This window comes from Carassius gibelio, chromosome A4, assembly GCF_023724105.1.
Source record: "Carassius gibelio isolate Cgi1373 ecotype wild population from Czech Republic chromosome A4, carGib1.2-hapl.c, whole genome shotgun sequence".
Taxonomy (NCBI): Eukaryota; Metazoa; Chordata; class Actinopteri; order Cypriniformes; family Cyprinidae; genus Carassius; species Carassius gibelio.
This window is the reverse complement of record NC_068374.1, coordinates 5,225,125-5,242,268: the sequence shown is the minus strand read 5'-3', so window position 1 is coordinate 5,242,268 and position 17,144 is coordinate 5,225,125. Positions and strand designations below refer to the sequence as shown.

Below are 17,144 nucleotides of genomic sequence, written 5' to 3'. Positions count from 1 at the left end.
TTTTGGCAATAGTACCCTCCCAAATATTCAGATATCCCTCACTAACCACAAATTACATTTCTTTTTTGTTTTCTCAATAATTGATTCAAAATTGAACAGACTCCTTTGTTTTTCATTTGTACAAATGAATAAACCTGTATATGTCTGCAATACCTTTATGCCGGGAGGCGTGACTTGCCATCGAGTCACTTAGTTTATCTTTAACATTCCCCTCTGATCGCTGCATTTATTCTGGTCTTATCTATCACCTTCTAATCACTGAACAGACAGTAGTGCTAAGCAGCCTGGCACCAGAAGATCTTTTCTTCTTTTGCTGCTGCCACTTGGACTGAAATCTGAAAATGATTTTATCAGTGAAGATCATTTTGATGTTCTGCTCGGTGGCTGCAATGACCGCACAAGACCGTGAGTGTTTTTGTTCCCCTCCTATAACAAATGTTACAATTCAGCCGTTTTGAAGTGCTATCATGTGTAGCTAAAAGAAAAAAAGAAAGAACTCCTTTACTTGTAGTTGAAGACACATATGAACATCAATATTGTGGTTTTTACAGTACTACTGTACCTGTAGAAGTAGATTTGCCAACTTTTGCCACTGAGGAGTATTTAATAATCCTACATAATTTTAGGACATTGTATTGTTCTGTATAAAAGCAGAACAGATTTTCTTCCTCATCTGTTGATAGGTTGGTCAGTTGGGTAAAACAATTATAAGAGTTTTGATCAGCAACTTAAAAATGTGATTCTTCACTCACTAACCTCATCAAGTGCAGGGCAGGGTGGTGATGTGTCTGCCTTTACTCCTAGTGCCTGATCCTACTTGATGTGCAAAGACAGATTTATCTCTATTATTAAATAACATACTGTATAATGGTTATAGGCAATCAATTAGTTTTGCTACCTCAAGTGTACTTGTTTTGTTTATTATTTGAAAAACATAATTAGATGTACATATACATGACATGCTTATAGTGAAAGTGTAGTTTGAATGTTTTATTTCTAGTAAATGTAATATTGTATTATTTTATTTCTGTCAGGTTCTTGGCAAGGGAGGAACTCAGGTGCAGACAGGGATTCTCAAACAAAGGGTTTATTACAAAAAGGGGAAACAAAAACCCACGAGGGGGAAAACACGGAGCAAGGTAAAGACTAAATAACTAAAACAGGACTGGACTGACAAGATAAACAAGGACTCTAAATACTAACTATAAACAAACACTGACGGTAATACAAACACTTCTTAAGGAACAATCACAGAGTGGAACAATCACAATCACAGGTACAATGAACCGACGCAAGACAGAGCACACTAGGAGATCTAAATAGGGGTACTAATCAAGACACGACAGGTGTTACAGATAGGACAATCAAGACACGACTAGGTTAACAAGGGGGGCGGGGCAAGGGAACGAGACAACACAAGCACATGGCCCAAAGACAAGGCCATGCGCTTGTACACAAAACACGGGTCTGTCATGATCCTGCCTCAAGACTAGGAAAAATCAAGGACACGAGGGCAGGATCATGACAGAACCCCTCCCTTAAGGAGCGGCTTCCAGACGCTCCTCAAGGGAACATCAAACACGGGACATGACTGACATGACAGACTGGGACACAGACACAAACCAACAAGACATGACTAATAATAACAAAGGCAAACATGAAAACACAATGGCAGGGTTAGGGTGACATAACAAAAAAAACAAACAGGGAAGGGGAGGGGGCGGGACCACAAAGTTCATGGGGGGCAGACCAGGGTGAGTGGGTGGGGCAGGAGTTTTAGAAGGACAGGACGAAGGCTGACGACGGGGGGTACGGGCAGGTCTGGGTGGTGAGGGGCGGGGAGGGTTCTCGGGATAACTGACAGGAGCAGACACAGGACGCGGGGCAACACTTACGGGACGCGGGGCAACATCAACAGGACGAGGGGCGACTACATCAACAGGGCACGGGGAGACAACATCTACTGGGCACGGGGAGACGACAGGACACGGGGATACAACATCTACTGGACACGGGGCCACATCAACAGGACACGGGGCCACATCATCTACTGGACACGGGGCCACATCTACTGGACACGGGGCCACATCAACAGGACACGGGGCCACATCAACAGGACACGGGGCCACATCAACAGGACACGGGGAGACAACGGCTGGACACTTAGGACTTCTGGGGACAGGGTCAGGGGACAAAACAGGACTGACGGGGACTTCTAGGATTTGGACAAGACGGGACAAATAATCAGAAAAGGCTTTAGCAGCCAGGACAACTGGCATCTCCTTACGAGATGAGACAGACTGTACAAGAGTCTTTGCTGCAGAGTCGGCCGCGGCTCTCTCCTCCGCTCTCACGACTGCAGACTTGAATACGGCTCTCTGTTTTGCCGGCTCGGGCACGCTCACCGCTGCCGGCTCGGGCACGCTCACCGCTGCCGGCTCGGGCACGCTCGACGCTGCCGGCTCGGGCACGCTCGACGCTGCCGGCTCGGGCACGCTCGACGCTGCCGGCACGGGCACGCCAGCTCTCGACGCTGCTGGCACGGGCACGCCAGCTCTCGACGCTGCTGGCACGGGCACGCCAGCTCTCGACGCTGCTGGCACGGGCACGCCAGCTCTCGACGCTGCTGGCACGGGCATCCAGCATTGCCTCCTGTCCGCTGAGTTCCATTCTGGTCGGTTCATTCTGTCAGGGTTTTGGTAAGGGAGGAACTCAGGTGCAGACAGGGATTCTCAAACAAAGGGTTTATTACAAAAAGGGGAAACAAAAACCCACGAGGGGTAAAACACGGAGCAAGGTAAAGACTAAATAACTAAAACAGGACTGGACTGACAAGATAAACAAGGACTCTAAATACTAACTATAAACAAACACTGACGGTAATACAAACACTTCTTAAGGAACAATCACAGAGTGGAACAATCACAATCACAGGTACAATGAACCGACGCAAGACAGAGCACACTAGGAGATCTAAATAGGGGTACTAATCAAGACACGACAGGTGTTACAGATAGGACAATCAAGACACGACTAGGTTAACAAGGGGGGCGGGGCAAGGGAACGAGACAACACAAGCACATGGCCCAAAGACAAGGCCATGCGCTTGTACACAAAACATGGGTCTGTCATGATCCTGCCTCAAGACTAGGAAAAATCAAGGACACGAGGGCAGGATCATGACAATTTCTTGCTATTCATGTTCTAACCTTGAGATGGCACTTCCTTTTGGATAAGATAGTGTGAACTTTTTGATCTTTGTGTCACTGCTGACGTTTTTATTGCTTTCAAAGTCATTAAGCAATTTGTATTGGTTTAGCTAGATGATTTCTCACCTGTCATGGTAAAGCTTCACAACTGGAGCACTTATTTGATCACAAAAAAGTTATTCCATGAAGCAAGGAAAAAATAAATAATCTTAAGAGTAACATTTCTGGTAACATCCACCTGATCACATTTACAGTAATCACAAAATGTATTTGGTAGCTGTACTTCTGGATGCTTTACAGATCACACATTGGATAATGAGATATTTTCATCAGGCAGACTAGACTATGGAAGAATATAAGTGATGGTGTATGTATTTTCCCAGCTGTTTTAGTGAGAGAGCAGTACAGAGAGAGGTTATGCTAATTTATCACTGTTCCCAGGTAATATTTGATGTTCTTCCAATGTTCATCACAGTAACTTTTAAATATAAGAAGTAATTTTCCTTAAAGGGACAGTTCACTCAAAAATGTTAATTCTGTCATTGTCTACTTTTCCCCACCACAGTACACTGAGTCAATATTAATATTTTATCATTGTTTTATCCGTCAGCTTTTGAGGGGTCGGGCAGTGAGGATACCACAGCCACTACACCAGAAGGTAAAAATGCAAATTCTGTCATTATTTACTGTTGTGTTGATGGTTCAGATTCTCTAGCCTTTTTTCCATCACAGACAATAGTTTTCATATGGAACTTTATTTTTTCACTGTTTTATCTGTCAGATCCTGAGGGGTCGGGTACGGATACAACAGACCGTCCTGTCACTACAACACAAGGTACTCACATCTTCATATCCAGCAGGATCCATTTTAAAAAAAATAATAGGATAAAGTTGTACTTAAAGCAATTACTCACACACAGTAGCTTACCCACTATCACCTCATTACAACCATGTATGATTTTCTTTCTAATGTGGAACCCATTGGGTCCTCATAGGTTCAAAATATCCTCTTAGAATAACCTTATTGTTTATTATTTTACAGGGCCCTGTGATGCAAGTCCTTGTATCGGAGAGAGTACCTGTGATGCACGGTTTGACGGCACATATGTTTGCCTCTGCCGGCCTGGACTGGTTTACGATCAAATAAGCGGCTGCGTTCAAAGTATGACTGGCTCACTTTTCAATACTTTTTTAAGTTTTTGAGACCGCATAAAACAGTCAGCCTTGGTACAGAAATTAAGCTTAAATTATTAAATATTCTGGTGACTTCTTTCATGTGGTGTGACCTGACTTTAACAGTTAAAGTACAATAACTACCTTGCTGTTTTACCATTATGAATTTGGAATCATTGAACACATTCAAATATTTAATACATTTGGTATCATTTCACATACTAATTATGTTTTATACTTCTTTTTTTAATTAATTGCAGCAAAGATCTTCCCCGGAGCTTTAACATTGTCTGATACGTTTAAACCAGAAATGACTGACAGGACGTCCCAGGAGTTTCAAATTATATCAAATAGAATAGAGAAAGAGGTAAGAGACTGAATTGGGGAAGGATTGAAGTGTAGTCTTTTTTTCTTGCTTTGTAAAGGATGATTGTTATAAATAAACAGATAACAGTTGATGTCAAAAAGCATTGCTTTGTAATTTTTTCAATCCAAATACAGCTCAGTACAGTCCTTGATGGCAATGGCTACATAGGTTGCATCGTTTTGAGTCTAAGGTGAGTAACAATTGTTACAATATTAGTATTTGCTTTAAACACTAACCTGTTGATCTTATAGCTGCAAACAAAGTTGCCACTTTGACTTACCGTTAAGTTCTAAAGTTTTGAAGCTTCGATATGGTAACTAGCTAAAAACTACGAGTTGAAGTGCTTTACATCTCCACATGCATATTTCATGTTAAATAAGTTTGATAGAATGTGTGCTTCTCGTTGTAATTTCCTTGCATCCACCCTTACAGGCAAGGCAGTATAATTGCAGAAGTGCAGAATTTCTATGACATGTCATCCACTGTCACAAAAGAACTGGTTGAATCTCAGATTGAGGAAGCAATTGTTGAAAAGAAAATATCAGGCGCCACCGAATTCAAAGGTACGTCTAATGCTTCTTGTCATTTGTTTTCCAGCAGTACCAGAGTAATGAATGATTTGTAAAGCATGAGAAAGAAGCATACATTAGTAAGTTTCACATTTTTACTTGATTCACAGAAAACTCAGTGTGTGATCTTGGAGCTTGTGACAGTACCACCACAAACTGTGAGGAACTGGTTAGTGGTGTTGCAATGTGCACTTGCAAAGAAGGATATGTCAGATCACAGTCCACATCTCAGGCCTGCCTTGGTAAATGTCTTGAAACGTAATTACTCATTGTTATTATGTACACACAACTTCTGGTTGACACTCAGACCCTTTTACAATGGCGCTCTCAATCTCCTTACAGCTTGTCCAAATGGGGAAAAGGCAGTGGACTCAAAAATCTGTGAAAAGTAAGCACTTGGAACATGTCATATGCAAATTTGTATGATTCTATATGAAAAATAAATGTTTTATTAGAATCATTTCATGCAAATTCTATTAATATTGTCCCGGGCCCACTGCGGTCCTCTATGCTATAGTGTACTCATTATGCCCATCCAATGAAATTTCCGTCTAATCCCTGTGAATTTAAGTGACAGATCTGTAAAATATATATTAAATTCGCCATGAAATAATTATTTTGAAATCATTTTTAATAGAATATTGCTATCTTCTATATTACTATACATCGTTCATTTTTCCAGTGCACCTTATAATCTTTAATCAAAGGAACTCGATATCTTTTCTCTGATGGTCCTCGTGTTTAAGGACATGAGAGCGGGACAAACCCCTCCCCAGCAACCCGTCACTCACATGCGATTGCAGCAACAGATCTTAGGAAGGTTAGAGCCATTTGTTTTTGACAGGAATGAAAATGAAGCTGTAAGGGTATGTAAATGATAAAAAATAGCTGTAAATGATATGATATAGGACCTTTATACAGTGTGTGCCATAGTAAAGTCTGTAAGCCTATCCCTCACAGCCTTGTTTTTTTTTCATGTTAAAAATAATATTGCATCTAACCTGATAAAGGTCTACAGCAAATATTGCTGCCATCATATCACCAGCCTGTGAGATTGCGTGTGTGCGTGGGTGGATGAAGGTCAAGAGAAAGAGTATATGAACTTGTCATAGGCTCTCTCATAACTTTTTGGTGTTTTAAACCATGTGTGCATGAGAGAAAGCCTATGGAAGCGCCAGTGATTGAAATAATATACTTTCAAACATACTGATAAAATAACAAACTATTTAAAACCACGTTCACATATATTCGGATACAACAGTCATACACCACTATTAGGACAGCATTTCCTGTGACTATATTTGGAGTACAGTTCAATTGATACATAAATGATAAATGATACATCAGTCATGCAGCGCTCCAGACCGCGCACCCCATGCCGAGCCCTGTTTTAGATTCATAACTTATTATATGCATATTTTTGATGAATAAGCATCTATATGATTTGTTAATGTGCTATAAAGAAAAACAAAATGCTGATGATGATGCTATTTATGGCATAAATAAGGTTTATGACCTTACAGTTCAATTTTGATGTGGCCTTAGATTTATAGTCTGTTTTTAAAACATTTCCGATGAGGAGAAGCCTAATCCTTCTTTGCTTGTGTGTGTGTGTGTTTGTGTGTGTGCGTGTGTCTGTGTGAAGTGCAGTCCAATGAAATAGTGGGGCAATTTTATAATAATAGCTGCATAATAACAGGCCGCGTAATAATAATAATACATTAATAGGAGAATGAGCCTAATATCATCTTGACTGTCAAGTCACCTTTATTTATACAGTGCTTTAAACAAAATACATTGCGTCAAAGCACTGAACAACATTCATTTGAAAAACAGTGTGTCAATAATGCAAAATGATAGTTAAAGGCAGTTCATCATTGAATTCAGCTATGTCATCTCTGTTCAGTTTAAATAGTGTCTGTGCATTTATTTGCAATCAAGTCAACGATATCGCTGTAGATGAAGTGACCCCAACTAAGCAAGCCAGAGGCGACAGCGGCAAGGAACCGAAACTCCATCGGTGACAGAATGGAGAAAAAAACCTTGGGAGAAACCAGGCTCAGTTGGGGGCCAGTTCTCCTCTGACCAGACGAAACCAGTAGTTCAATTCCAGGCTGCAGCAAAGTCAGATTCAAAAAAGACATCTACTATTGTCGATTTCAGTGACTATCATCGATACACAATACTATCGTCACAACACTAATAGCAAACAACAACAATCCAATGATCCAATTAAATCTTCTCTTCATTTTTTAAATTGTTTTACATATATAATAAGAAAGAAAAGACAATTGCAACTTTTGTTTCAACCTAAATACACAAGACTACACCATTCAAATTATTTTTTTCTAGCAAAAAGTGCTCCTTACCTAAACAGCTGACTGTATTAATTATTTAATATAATATAATATAAATATTGTTATGGGTGTTGTGGTTGCACAGTATCACAAAGAGCTCTTTTTTCTCATTTTAGATGTCCTTTTGGCTTCGCTGGGTTCAACTGCAGTGATCGTAAGTCATCCGTCCACAATCATCTGAATCAAGCTGCATTTCTCTGTTATGTTCAGTTGGTTGGTTTGAGGAACATTTGTGCATCTGTTTGTAATGCAAATTCTCATTACAGCATATCTTTTGGTGGTGATCGTGGTGTCCACTGTGTTGGGTGCATTGCTTATCATCTTTATTGTGGCCCTGATAGTTGTAAGCTTCAGGTGAGGGTCCACAACACAGTTTCTAGAAAACAACATTCTTCCAATGTTACCTAACATGGTAACACTTTATAATAACTCTCATGAATATAAATCATTAACAAACTATATATAATGCTTAACGGATCATTAGTTAATATATAGTCAAATAGCTTAAAACGAGATAATGTGCTTACTAATATTTACTAATAAACTCAATAAACATTACATAATGATTAACAGATAATAATTTCTTGTAAATGAAAGTGCTTAAACATGTCGTTAGACTTTTAATTCAGATGATCATGCACATCTCGAAAATCTACAAATTACTTTAACAGATATTATGTGATCATTTGTTAAAATCATTTGTAGATTTTTGAAAAGTGCATGATCATCTGAATTAAAAGTCTAACGACATTTGTAAACATCAACTAGTGATCAGTTAAGCATTCATAGTGTTTGTTAATGATTTATTAAGAAAAGTGTTATAAAGTGTTACTTAACGTACAGATTTTTTTTTTTGTGCATCCTTTTATAATTGTAGGAATCAGAAGAAAGACTCCTCATCTGAGGTAGACTTTAGCTCAAGCTATGGAAATAAGGAATTGCATAAACCTACAGGAATTCCCAGGATCCCTCGGGCCAACCCTGATGATGGCTGGAAGTCTAACAATCTGGAGATGACCAATAGTGGAAGAAATCAGGCACTGGTTGTCAGAGATCGGCCAGAAAGCAAAGCGGTAAGTCCAAAAGTACAATGTTATTCACTGGGCTTATTACAGGCCAGTGATAAATGTATTATTTATTAATATATAATGTATTTATCTAATAATTAATTTATTCTATAATAAATAATAAATCAATTAATTAAGCATCTGCAAGTATTTAAAAACATTATTTGTGTTTTTGTAGCGCTACACTGATTTCGATGAGGACACGAGCTATAGGGGTCCCTCAGCGTACTCGGGCTACGGTGGGAGAGGAGTGGACAAAGGTGGTGTCCACAACCCATCCTTTCGACAAGATGATGACAGAACGCGCAGATACTAAGTGCTTAGAAAAGCGATGAATGAATGAATGAATTAAAATTATAGTTAACACCAATTAACCAGGGCACTTAGATGATTTTTCGGTAACACTTTAGAATAAGGTTCCATTAGTTAATGTTAGTTAACTACTTTCGTTAACATGAACTAAGCAAGAACAATCCTTCTACAGCATTTATAAGTCTTAGTTCATGTTAATTTCAACATTTACTAATGCATTATTTAAATCAAAAGTTGTGCTTGTTAACATTAGTTAATGCACTGAGAATTACCATGAACTACCAGGAACTAACAATGAATAACTTAATTTTCATTAACTAACATAAACAAAGATGAATAAACACAGTAATAAATGTATTATTGATTGTTTGTTCATTTTAATTAATACATTAACTCACATTAACTTATGGAACCTTATTCTAAAGTGTTACTGATTTTTCTTCATCTTCATGTGGAATTAATTACATTTTTTATTTATTTGTTGATCAAAGTTCGAAGGTTGCAATGAAAAGCTGTTATTGTCATTTTATAATCATCTTACAATAGGAACAGGTCAAATTTACTTTATATTTACATTTGGTGGCATTAGCAGCTAATAAAATTTAGCCCATTGGCTTTCCTATTGATCTAAGCCTCAACTTAAAACATATTTGACCAAAATGTCTTTCCTGAATGTTTGAATGGAAGCTATGTTGCAGAGGCCTTAACTTATAATCATTGACCCCTCCCCCCCGAACAAAACAATTTTTAAAAACACATCCATTTATTCAGGGAGAGAAATGATTAATAACTGTTATTACTGTAATTATTAGATTTGAAATATGTCATTACTATACAGCACCAAATGGATGTATTTCATTACTAAATATATTTTTAAAAGGATAAAAACAGTATAATTTGTTTGTATTAAAATAGACAATAAATAATTAGATTTCTGATTTTTTCTATCGTCTTTTTTCCAACCAATTTCTTTGTTTTCTGTTAGTTTATGACATGAAACAAGTTATATATTCTCATCAAATGTTGCTCTCATTTTCACAAAGTCCGTCAATGTCTACATTTATGGAACGCTTAGGATCTCTCACTTTAGGCAAAAACAATTAAATAAATAGATATGAATATTAAATGCTTAACTTTTGTTTGTTTGCAATATAATCTATGCCTATAAACATTTTCCTTCCTACTGTCATTAAAGGGGGGGGTGAAATGCTATTTTTTACACTGTTAAAGAGTTGGATTCCCATGCTAAACATGGACAAAGTTTCAAAAATTAAGTTGTACGTTTGAAGGAGTATTTCTGTTCCAAAAATACTCCTTCCGGTTTGTCACAAGTTTCGGAAAGTTTTTTTCGAGTATGGCTCTGTGTGACGTTAGATGGAGCGGAATTTCCTTATATGGGTCCTGAGGCACTTCTGCCGGAAGAGCGCGCTCCCGTATAGCAGAGCACTGAGAGCACAACAGACATTCACTGATCAGAGAGAGAGCGTCGCAAAATGTCACAAAAGAAGTGTGTTTTTGGTTGCCAGGGCAAGACAACCCTGCACAGATTACCAAAAGAGAAACAGCATTAAGGGACCAGTGGATGGAGTTTATTTTTACAGAGCATCAACGGAGTTGTGCAAGTGTTTGTGTTTGTTCCCTGCATTTCTAAAATGCTTGTTTTACAAACAAAGCCCAGTTTGACGATGGATTTGCGTATCATTTATTTCTTAAGGATGATGCAATCCCAACGAAAAAGGGTCACGATTGTGTGTTGGAACCACAGGCGGTGAGTAAAACTGCTTAAAATATCTCTGCCTCCTTGTTAGTGCGTCCGCCTCCCATGCCGGAGACCCGGGTTCGAGCCCCGCTCGGAGCGAGTCCTTGCTGCTGCTGCTCTCGTTCAGTTTCAGCCTTCACAGCTGTCACATCTTCCAAACGCTCTCAAAGCAACTGGCGCTCGTGATTCTTTAGCTCCGCCCACACGTCACGCCTCCAGCCACTCGTGTTTTTCTGGGAAAAATCGGTACAGACTATCTTTCTCTTATGAATATAATAAAACTAAAGACTTTTTGGAGTTATGAAGGATGCAGTACTACTCTATAGGTACTCAAGATTAACAGGATATTGAGTGAAAACGAGCATTTCACCCCCCCTTTAAATTTGTTATTTGATTGTATAATGTACACTAAGTAAACATCGAAAACACCTGTTTTAACGCCACGGATATCGCAAAGTGCATTTGCAGCTTTTGACCACTGAGTGGCGCTTTAACCACAAGTTATCAAACAAGCGCATCAAAGCACATTTTCGCAAATAGACGTCAGTTTTGCCTCACTGATGTGTTACATTTGAATGCTTCAGTCACGAAAAATGAAAGAAAAACACTATAGTTTAAATATTTAATATATTTAATATTTAATATTCACAGATGAAAGTTTGGTATTTATGAAGTTATGTGCATTTCTTAGAACGAGAAAGAGTCTGTGCTTATATTTTCTAAGCTACATGGTATTAAACCATATTTTAGATTGGACACATTTAAAAGGTGTGCAGTATCATTTATATTACATTAATTATGCGTTACATTATTCAGAAATTGAGAAATTAAGATTAAGAAATTGTTGCATGCTTAAATGTGAACCACTGTAATTTCGTTCCCATTATTAATGCCTAATTTGCCTAAAACAAGAAACGAATAAAAAAATTTTTACGATGTAAAAAAAAAAGCTTTAGTAATTTACAACTAAAGTAATTTTAGAGTAATGTTAGAGTCTGCGCTGCGGATCATTTCAGAAAGATAACAGCTTTAACACCAGTATTAAAGACTTTTTAAAATAAGTTGAGCTCAAAACTCACTCTTAATTAGCAGCAAGTGTTTTAAATAACTTGATCCAATGTGGATTATAATCACTAAACAAGGCAGAAATATTTAGAAGCGATGTAAAAGACTGTGCACGCTAAACATTAACGTTACCATAGTAAACATGGTAAATGTGACTGCTTGGAGAAGTCATACGTCAGCTTCTTATTCTCTATCACAATTGTGTATTTATTAAGCAACATTTTATTTGTGATCGTGAATGTTTGAGGGAGGCTTTAAGACCAAGTGGAATCCTCTGTTCCCGCCTCACAGCGCGCGGGTCTCCGAGGCTTCACTGTCTGCAGTTTGACTTTACTGAATCAGATTGAGGCGAACTTATTGATCATGAGCCCAACATTTAGCAAGGCAGGAAAAGTCTAACGGAAGGAAGACGTATATCATTGAGCTAATGCTGTTAAAGAGAGAGAGAAGTCTAGGACTATTCTTAAACTTGGAGCTCATTATATTGAAGTACAAATCCAAACACCAGAAACATTACGCATTTTATGAATAATGAAATGTTATGAAAAGTATGCATTTTATTTATTCACATGCTGTATGGTTGAAATAATATTTTAGTTCACAACTTTAAGTTCCGTTGTTTAAAAAAATGCTTTATTGGCTAATGTTTCATAAACCTTCAGTTGTTATGCTCTAAAGTATTTTTAATGACATTATTTTATTATTATTATTTGAATAATTGTAGCTTACATAAATAGGTAAAGCAAAACAAATATTCGGATTGTCCCTTATTTTTCCCCTTGTTTTCCTAAAGAATAAACACAACAAGAATAAACATGATAACATATTATTAATTAATAAAAATAATTTAAGCAATTAAAAACTTTTTTTAAACTTGAATTTAAATACAATTAAACTAACTTTATATTCTCAAGGAGTTTATAAGTTAAAAAAAAGTTCTAAATGAACTTGTGTTAACAATATAATTAGAACTAACAATATAATTCGATTTTTTAAAATGAACAATTCCTGTTTAAAATGGGACAGCAACCTTTATATCAGTGGTTTTCAACCTTTTTTTCCAGCGAGCCGCACTATGGTCTAAGTGCAAGTCTACGCATATAATTTCCATATTACATAAGCAATACAAACCAACCTGATTTATAATATTATAGCCTAACTATTATGATATATATTACATTAATTGAAACAAACAATTCTACTCCCCATAAATAAAACACCTGATGCTGTCGGGAGCTGACCAATTTTGTGAGATTCAGCTTGAAAGGAGTAACACAAAGAAGTTGCGATTGTAACGCCTGTGTTATACTTTCCGCATGAGCAATCCGGACGCGTACACGGCCAGCGCGGACGCAGACTTCTTCAATTTATACTTCTGAATGCGCAGGCTGATGGCCAGCTCTGCAATTGCCCAGAATTATTGCACATCTGACTCTCTTTATATTCTTTTATTGACGGATTGCACAGGTTCAAGTAGCAATGAGCTTCTTCACTCTGCCTGGCTGCACATGTGCAATTTTGCTTTTGAAGCCAACTTACCAGGCGCACCTGTCCGCGCGGTCGTCTGCTAGAGCCTCTGCACACACTCTCCAATGACGATTTTTACGTCACGCCTACCTAACGGTCCATAGCGGACTCGAGGACGCAGAAAGTTTGACAGAGGGTTTAAGATGCAGGCTTGCATGACCTGATGCGCAACATTTCAGAAAATGTGCGTTCACAAATGTAGCCTATTTTGATCCAAATATGGAAAGCACTTTTGAATTTAACAATATGAGGTTCTCTCTTGAGATATTTTGCCACATTTCTTCCTTCAATTAAGGATTGTTACATAGTGTATGGTGTTTCCATTTATCTGAACTTCTTCAAGTGAATTGCGGGGCAAAAAAAAAAAAAAAAAATCCAGCACTTCTCCTTCAATACTGATACTGCGACTATTGACAGTTTGTACATGTTCATTCGCTGGCATTATTTTGAATCTCATGTTTTTTTTTTTTTTTTTTTTTAAACACGCTAAAAATAAATCAGAGCTTGTGAGAGGAAATAAATAGGCTATTAGAAAGTATTTTACAACAAATCCTTTAAATGTAACAAATTTATCAGAACAAAACAATAATTAAAAATATATAATTCTAGTGGATAAATATAATTGCAGTATATAATATAGGCTTAGTAATAAATAATAATAATAATTTAAAGCTAAGCATAAGGTAAGCTTGGGCTTTCTCAATCGGGAGAAATCAAAAGTTTCCATAGTTGTGATGTTGCCCATTTGAAGCTTAACTATTATTCATGAGGTAAATAGGCTGTGTGCGTTTCAGTATCTATGAAAAAAAAAAAAAACATAATTAACAATATGTCAAAGTGCTCACGCCGAATGTCTGGTGAACGACTGCTGTTTCCAGTGAATATGTGCGAGAGGCACCAGCGATCAAACAGCTGAAATAAATAACACTTAATTTTTGGTCAAACCTAAGGCATAATTCAAAAATGCTGGTAGTTTGAAAAATCAAGAATAATAACAGAGTTAATACTAATTATTGCTAAATGCTGGACCGTTCCCATTTTGCTCTGCATATGGAACCTGAAGATTTTTTTAAACCAAGAATGAATCGAAATGAAAATGAAATTAAAACATTTAGCTTATATAGGCCTTATATTTATTTACTGTTTAATAAAAATAGCATGCATAGGATCTTTTGTGTTAAGGTCTTTTAATTTTTGTTTAGAAGACTGTAGTCTAAGACTATCCTACATTTTAAAAATTAACCAATTGTAAAACAAACTGTTTTTTTTTAATGTTACAATGTTATATCATAATGTTATTGTTGTTTTACTTCCTTCTTTTATCTCATTTTACAATTACGTTCATTTCGCAATCCGTCCCTTTGCGCTACCTGGCGGTAGTTTCGCGAATGATTTTAACAGGCAGCTGAATTACAGTTACCACCACGGTACTGCCGCGGCGGTAAGCCCCAGAAAGGCTGGCCACCTACTGTAAAGCGTGAAGAGTAGTGGCCCTATTACTGAGCCTTGAGGTACTCCATACTGCACTTGTGATCGATATGATACATCTTCATTCACTGCTACGAACTGATGGCGGTCATATAAGTACGATTTAAACCCTAGTAATGCACTTCCACTGATGCCAACAAAGTGTTCAAGTCTATGCAAAAGAATGTTTTGGTCAATTGTGTCAAACACAGAACTAAGATCCAATAAAACTAATAGAGAGATACACCCACGATCAGATGATAAGAGCAGATCATTTGTAACTCTAAGGAGGGCAGTCTCAGTACTATGATACGATCTAAACCCTGACTGGAAATCCTCACATATACCATTTTTCTCTAAGAAGGAATATAATTGTGAGGATACCACCTTTTCTAGTATCTTGGACAGAAAATGGAGATTCGAGATTGGTCTATAATTACCTAGTTCTTTGGGGTCAAGTTGTGGTTTTTTGATGAGAGGCTTAATAACAGCCAGTTTGAAGGTTTTGGGGACATATTCTAATGACAATGAGGAATTAATAATAGTCAGAAGAGGATCTATGACTTCTGGAAGCACCTCTTTATTTATTATTATTAGTAGTCGTATTCTTATAAATAGGCCTATATATTGGCAGAAGAACGGATGTCATGCTGACATCATGCTGACAATCATAAACAACAGCACGTGGTGTCACAGGCGGTGGTCTTAAGAGTGCACCTGGAAAGACAATAATCTTTTCCGACACTCGTCTCATCGTAGAAGTTGAGAAATATCAAGTTCTTTATGATTCACACAATGTACTTTATAAGGACTTGCAGGAGAAGGAAAAAGCATGGGATGAAGTTGCAGCGGCTCTTATTGAAGATGGTAAATAATTTTATAGTGTTTTTGACGCTTTTGCTGGCAGACGAGCAAACAACTCAATATTTGATTCAAAATTGATTCAATTGGAACCATTTATTTACAATTTCTAAATTACACATATGCACACAAATAACAAAAGCAGGTCTGCGTATTTTTCATAGTCTTCTTAATAACAAATATAGCGCGATGGCCTTTCTTCTATCAACAACACGTACTGCACGGAAAACAAAGACAGCAAAACAAAGATGCAACAAAAGTTACTAAAACTAAGGGTACTCCAAGTGATATGCAACAAATATTTTAAATATATGGCTGCAACAATAAATATGTGTGAATATGGGGAGTGTATGAGCATATTGTGTGTTTTTGTGCATGTGTGCCTTTGTGTGTGTGCATATGTGTGTGTGTGAGCAAATTAACAAACGTATGTTTATCCCCACTCCAGAGAATGAACAAATGAAATGCCTTCTTTACTAGTCACAATGGTGACAAAAAAAAAAAAAAAAATCACTGAAAGTCTGGGGTTCCACTCCAGTGAGGCCACTCTGGGAAAGAACCCGAGCTTCATGTGTTGACCCTGTTCTTTTTGGCACAAGATCGAGGATCTTGTAATTGGCATCAAATACGACTTGAACATTGATGCTGTGGACTGATGTATGTCTTCTCATTTACAGTTGGAGCAATGATGCGTACATGGGTGCCATCGATGGTTCCTACAACTCCAGGGAAACCCGCAATCCTCATCAAATCTGCTTGCTTTTGCCGTATAGTTTGAAGGTCAGTTGGGAAGTCAATGAACTGCCTCACTATGTCTGGTGTGGTTAGTGCAGCAACAGTGGTATTTAAGACCCTGCTCACTGTGGACTGTGATGGCCCGAAGTCATCACTGGTGTATTGCTGCATTTATCCAGTCGCCAAGAAACGCAGAGTCATTATAACTTTCATTTCAGCAGTTAAAGTATAGTTTCTTACAGTGGGAGAAGTTATTGAATTTCTGACTAGGTCAGTAAAAGAATACCCTGACGATCAAGCCTGTATGGTTTGATCAACTCTCTGTCATCATATAATTCCAACACATTCTTTCGTTGTTGGAAACTGTGCGTCCTCCTCCTCTCTGCTGCCATCTTGTTACTCCTAACTGGTTAGGAGACCTCTCCAGCTCTCTTAAATAATTTAGGAGCGGAGACCTAGTCTTAACACTTAGGAACCTTTATGAATCACACTTATTCTTAAGTCTAGGAATAAAAGTAAAATGACGTCATTCTTCGAATTTTGACAGACGCGAGACTAAAATTTTACTCTGAGGGGCTTTATACATACGGCCCCTGGTCTTTGAAGGTCCATTAAAAGTTACTGGCGGCTCCTTTATTACTGTTTTATGAGGCATTCTACTGTTTGTTTTTTTAGA

General features: G+C 37.7%; 1 protein-coding gene across 1 annotated transcript; it reads left to right on the top strand.

Moving 5' to 3' along the window:
- The first annotated feature begins 341 nt into the window (after positions 1-341).
- LOC127981249 (mucin-13-like) lies at positions 342-9,780 on the top strand. The gene is made up of 13 exons (XM_052585490.1): positions 342-405; positions 3,820-3,867; positions 3,991-4,044; positions 4,252-4,371; positions 4,643-4,749; positions 4,884-4,939; positions 5,182-5,312; positions 5,429-5,560; positions 5,661-5,706; positions 7,792-7,829; positions 7,942-8,029; positions 8,553-8,748; positions 8,921-9,780. Exons 1-13 carry the CDS (start codon positions 342-344, stop codon positions 9,056-9,058), a joined length of 1,218 nt encoding a protein of 405 aa, XP_052441450.1. The 3' UTR covers positions 9,059-9,780.
- Positions 9,781-17,144: the final 7,364 nt, after the last annotated feature.

Excerpts from the sequence above, each read along its gene's own strand:
- LOC127981249 (XM_052585490.1), top strand. The coding sequence starts at position 342 with ATGATTTTATCAGTGAAGATCATTTTGATGTTCTGCTCGGTGGCTGCA. Across the intron at positions 3,868-3,990 it reads CACAGCCACTACACCAGAAG|ATCCTGAGGGGTCGGGTACG; the intron begins GTAAAAATGCAA and ends TTTATCTGTCAG. Across the intron at positions 8,030-8,552 it reads CTGATAGTTGTAAGCTTCAG|GAATCAGAAGAAAGACTCCT; the intron begins GTGAGGGTCCAC and ends TTATAATTGTAG.